This window comes from Poecilia reticulata, linkage group LG4, assembly GCF_000633615.1.
Source record: "Poecilia reticulata strain Guanapo linkage group LG4, Guppy_female_1.0+MT, whole genome shotgun sequence".
Taxonomy (NCBI): domain Eukaryota; kingdom Metazoa; phylum Chordata; class Actinopteri; order Cyprinodontiformes; family Poeciliidae; genus Poecilia; species Poecilia reticulata.
In genome coordinates this window covers 2,534,636-2,538,702 of record NC_024334.1, presented here as the reverse complement: position 1 = coordinate 2,538,702, position 4,067 = coordinate 2,534,636, and the positions used below count along the sequence as shown (strand labels likewise).

The window sequence follows — 4,067 nt, the reverse complement described above, 5'->3', positions numbered from 1 at the left end:
CTGCTGCCCCCGCGACCCGACCCCGGATAAGCGGAAGAAAATGGATGGATGGATGGATGGTTTACATAATTAGTTTTAAGCTAAATATTTGGCTTGCTAATTAAATTTAGTTAGCTTTTTAGTTTACAAACTAAATATTTAATTTGGAGCTAAATATTCAGCTTGTTATCTAAATATTTAGTTTCTGAACTAAATATTTTGTCTATAAACTAATTGTTTAGTTTATATATTAAATATTTAGTTTGGAGCTAATAATTTGCTTTCTAATTACATTTAGTTAGCTAACTTAATATTTGGTTTCTAAACTAAAATTTAGCTTGCTAATAAAATATTTAATTTGAAATTCTTAACTTACAAATGAATTAATAAAATGGTTAAAACATAACTTCAATAAATGAACCCACATTTTTTTCTGTCTGGCTAATATTGYTGTTAGTTTTTTGACATTGTGCGTCTAAATGACATCATGTATTCATGTTTAGAATCGTTAATCTGTGTGYTTCAGYCCCCTGCTGTCCAGAAAGCGTCTCTGTCTCTGCTGTGAGCGCCGACACGCTGGAGATCACCTGGACCGCGTCGCGGGGAGCAGAGCTGTACCAGACCCGGGCGGCCGACAACTCGGAGGTCGTCCTCTGTAACGACACGGCTCCGGTGTGCGCCCTCTCCGACCTCASCTGCGACAGCTCCTACACCGTATCGATAACGCCTTGTAGTGAAATCAGCGGGTGCAACCATGCCTGTAAATCCCACACCAAAGACACAGGTAAGGTCTTACCTGCTGCTTTTCATAATAACGTTTTGCTTGTCTTACTTTTGCTTTCCGTTTACAGCCAAATGCTTATCTGACAATTTCTTTTATTTCCTGAAAAATCCTAATTGTATTTATGCCATTTGGAGACTTCTAGAAATTGTTTTTAAGACTCTAGAAAATGTGTCAAACCTAAAACCGGCTCACTATAGCTTCTTATGAGGCCTTCAAGGTAACAGTTAAGTGCTTAGATATTATTTAATCAGTCACAGCGAAGCAGTTTTTATCACTGCCGAATTACATCAATCAGTCCCTCCAGTTTTTCAGTTAGTTAGCAAGCTAAATATTTAGTTTGAAGCAAAATATTTAGCCCCTTAACTTAAATATTTAATGTATTAAATATCTAGTATGCTTCAGTTAAATGTTTTGCTAACTAAATATTAAACTTGGAGCTAAATATTTGGCTTGCTAACTTATTTAATACACTAAATATTTATATTAGCCTGTTTAAATGAAATATTTAACAAAATATTTAGTTTTGAGCTAAATATTTGACTAGCTAACTAAATATTTAGTTTGAAGCTAAATACTTAACTCTATGCTAAATATTTACCAAGCTAAATTTTTTACCAATTTATATATTCATATTTAGCCACTAAATATAAATAAATAAAATTAAATACCTATTAAATACCTATGCAAACTAAATATTTAGTTATGAGCTAAATATTTGTCTTGCTAAATAATGGTTTAGTTTGAAGTTGTGTGTTTAGCTTATAGCTACATATTTAGCAAGCTAACTTGAATATTTATCTAAATATTTGACACAATCGCAAAAATTCACACAAAGTTAACAGATGTTTTCATTTTTTTTGTGCTAATTTATTTGAGTTCATTGTAAATTTTTCTCAAAAATATTGAGTTAGTCATGTTAACTCCCACCTGCAGGTGGCAGTGTTTTAGTTTTTGTGCCTCAGTCTGACTTGATATGTGGAAAGTTACAAAAAGTCACATTTACCTTCATACATAAGAGCAAATATAGCAAAATTCCTTGCAAATCTTTCTAAATTAGCACCAGCAAATCTGTTATTTTGATTGCAAATAATCACAAAAACCATTTTGAAATCCTGTCTGGAATGATCAATGTGAAAAATGTTCAGTGTTATTTAATTTTAAGAACTTAGAGAAGAATTTGTTTTTTTATCACTATAATCTGGCACAACAACAACAAGATAAAAATACTTTTGCATCTTTTTGTTTGTGTGTTTCTCCGTTTCCTCTCTTCCCCTCCAGCTCCCTGCATGCCTACAGACCTGGTTCTGGATCCAAAGAACTCCTCCGTTGTCAGCGTCAGCTGGAAACCAAACAACAGGGCTGCGAATTACACCGTGAGCGCAGAGAGTCACGGTGAATACGTGCAAAACGGCGGACGAACCTGCACCACCAGCGGAAACGGCTGCGACATCACCCAACTCCCCTGCGGCTCGAGCTACGAGTTCAGCGTCACGGCAACCGGCGGCGCTGGGCGGAGCTTACCCAGCTTCTCCACCTTCCTGGAGACAGGTGAGAAGATGAGGAAAAGGCCTGGAAAAGCTGGTTTTGTTGGTGATTTAACCATTTCGTGCGAATCCAACGTTTCAAAAATGCTCACCAGGTTCTGTTTTGAAAGGCACTGTCTGGTTTTTATAAAATGTAACACTAAATATCTTTATACATAATACTACCAGGAAATTGTCATATCCAGAAGGAAAATAATTTCTGCACATTTGAAACATCTTAACGAGCAAGGTGTTAATAGTTTTGGGTTTTTCATTATATTTTTGTTTTATTCCATTGTGACTTTTTGTTTGTCTAATTCAGTTAATTGTAGTTTATAGAGAGTATTTGCCAGTTTTATTAGTTAAATATTGTTCAGTTTTAGTTTGTTTTTATCAGTTGTAGTAAACTAAGACAAAATTAAATTACAAATATTTTTAAGCAAGAAATAAGATGCTTGTTTTAGGTAAATCATTTATGAAAAAGTCCCATTTCCACTGGCAGATAACTTAACTTGTAACCAAACATTTTTCCCATAAAATAAGTGAAATAATCTGCCAGTGGATCCGTTACGTTTTCATCAATATAAAGGAATTATTGCTTAAAATAAGTAAATAAGCTCTTGTGTTGCTTGTAAGTTAGTTTTGTCTTATTTCAAGTGAACTAGAAACTAAACCTGAAACAAACATCATAAATGTCATCGATGCAATAATAATTTAAAGTTTTTAAATAAAAACATGGTTTTTCTTTTCTAACTAACTGGATATATGTGCTGCCTGTGCTGCAGACCCCTGCTGCCCGGTGAACCTGACCGTGGCCCAGGTGACTCAGGCCATGTCCAACGTGTCGTGGTCTCACGCCAAGGCGGCGCAGTCCTTCGTCGCGTCCCTGACGTCGCCGCGCGGCCACGCCCGCTGCCACACCCAGGACTCCCACTGCCTCATGGGATGCATCACCTGCGGGACGAACTACACCGTTACCGTGGAGACGTTCAGCGTCACAGGACGGGCGACCAACTGCACCTATCGGGGATTCTCCTCCAGTAGGTGGCCGTTTCCACGGCGACAGATTGGCAGGCAACACAGAAAGTCTTCAGATCCAAACAGGAATTTATTATTCATCACTAAAGATGTTATAATTGTAACTCTGCTACATTATTTACACACAAAAAAAACTCGTAAAATTGAGAATGTGCAGCTTRAAGTGTTATTTTATATTAAATTGAACTATTTTTGGATTGAATTAATGTCCGTCTCTTGGGTTTTAATCAAACTAAATGTATGAAACATTATTCATTGTTTTAAAAAAGCAGTTTATGTAAAAACATGCATGAAACGTGACGTAAGATTCTGATTTGTTCTTTTTTCAGACAGTTTATGATCATTTCTGTTGTTTGGCTTTTGAACAGATATTTCCTCTGTGCAGCTGGAAAGATTGTTACTCTAACATTTTTACTTTTAGATTTGGATCAGAATTTACAATGTTTTATTCTACACCAATGAGAATATTTAAATCAGAGTTTGAYATTCTTGCCAAAAATCTCCATATTATTGAGTCCCAAAGTACGCAAAAGCTGTACTCCAGTAAAAATAAAATGTAAATATTCAAGAAATTACTCAAGAGTAAAAAAGTATTTGGTAAAATGTCTACTCAAATACTGAATAACTGATTAAATTATCAATCGTTCCGTATTTAAAGATTACATGAAGAGACAGACCAAATTAAAAAGCTAAGTGGAGATTTTTGGTATTTCAAGGACGAAAATGACAATAATTCATTTAAG

General features: G+C 35.4%; 1 protein-coding gene across 3 annotated transcripts in view; it reads left to right on the top strand.

The window, feature by feature from the left end:
- The window catches only part of LOC103463103 (fibronectin type III domain-containing protein 7-like), a 19,814-nt gene that overhangs the window by 8,922 nt on the left and 6,825 nt on the right, over positions 1-4,067 (top strand). For all 3 annotated transcript variants that reach the window (XM_008406273.2, XM_008406274.2, XM_008406275.2), the window contains 3 exons: positions 506-763; positions 2,042-2,311; positions 3,072-3,326. In XM_008406273.2, coding sequence (XP_008404495.1) covers positions 506-763; positions 2,042-2,311; positions 3,072-3,326 — 783 coding nt within the window. The remainder of the gene's footprint in view (positions 1-505; positions 764-2,041; positions 2,312-3,071; positions 3,327-4,067) is intronic.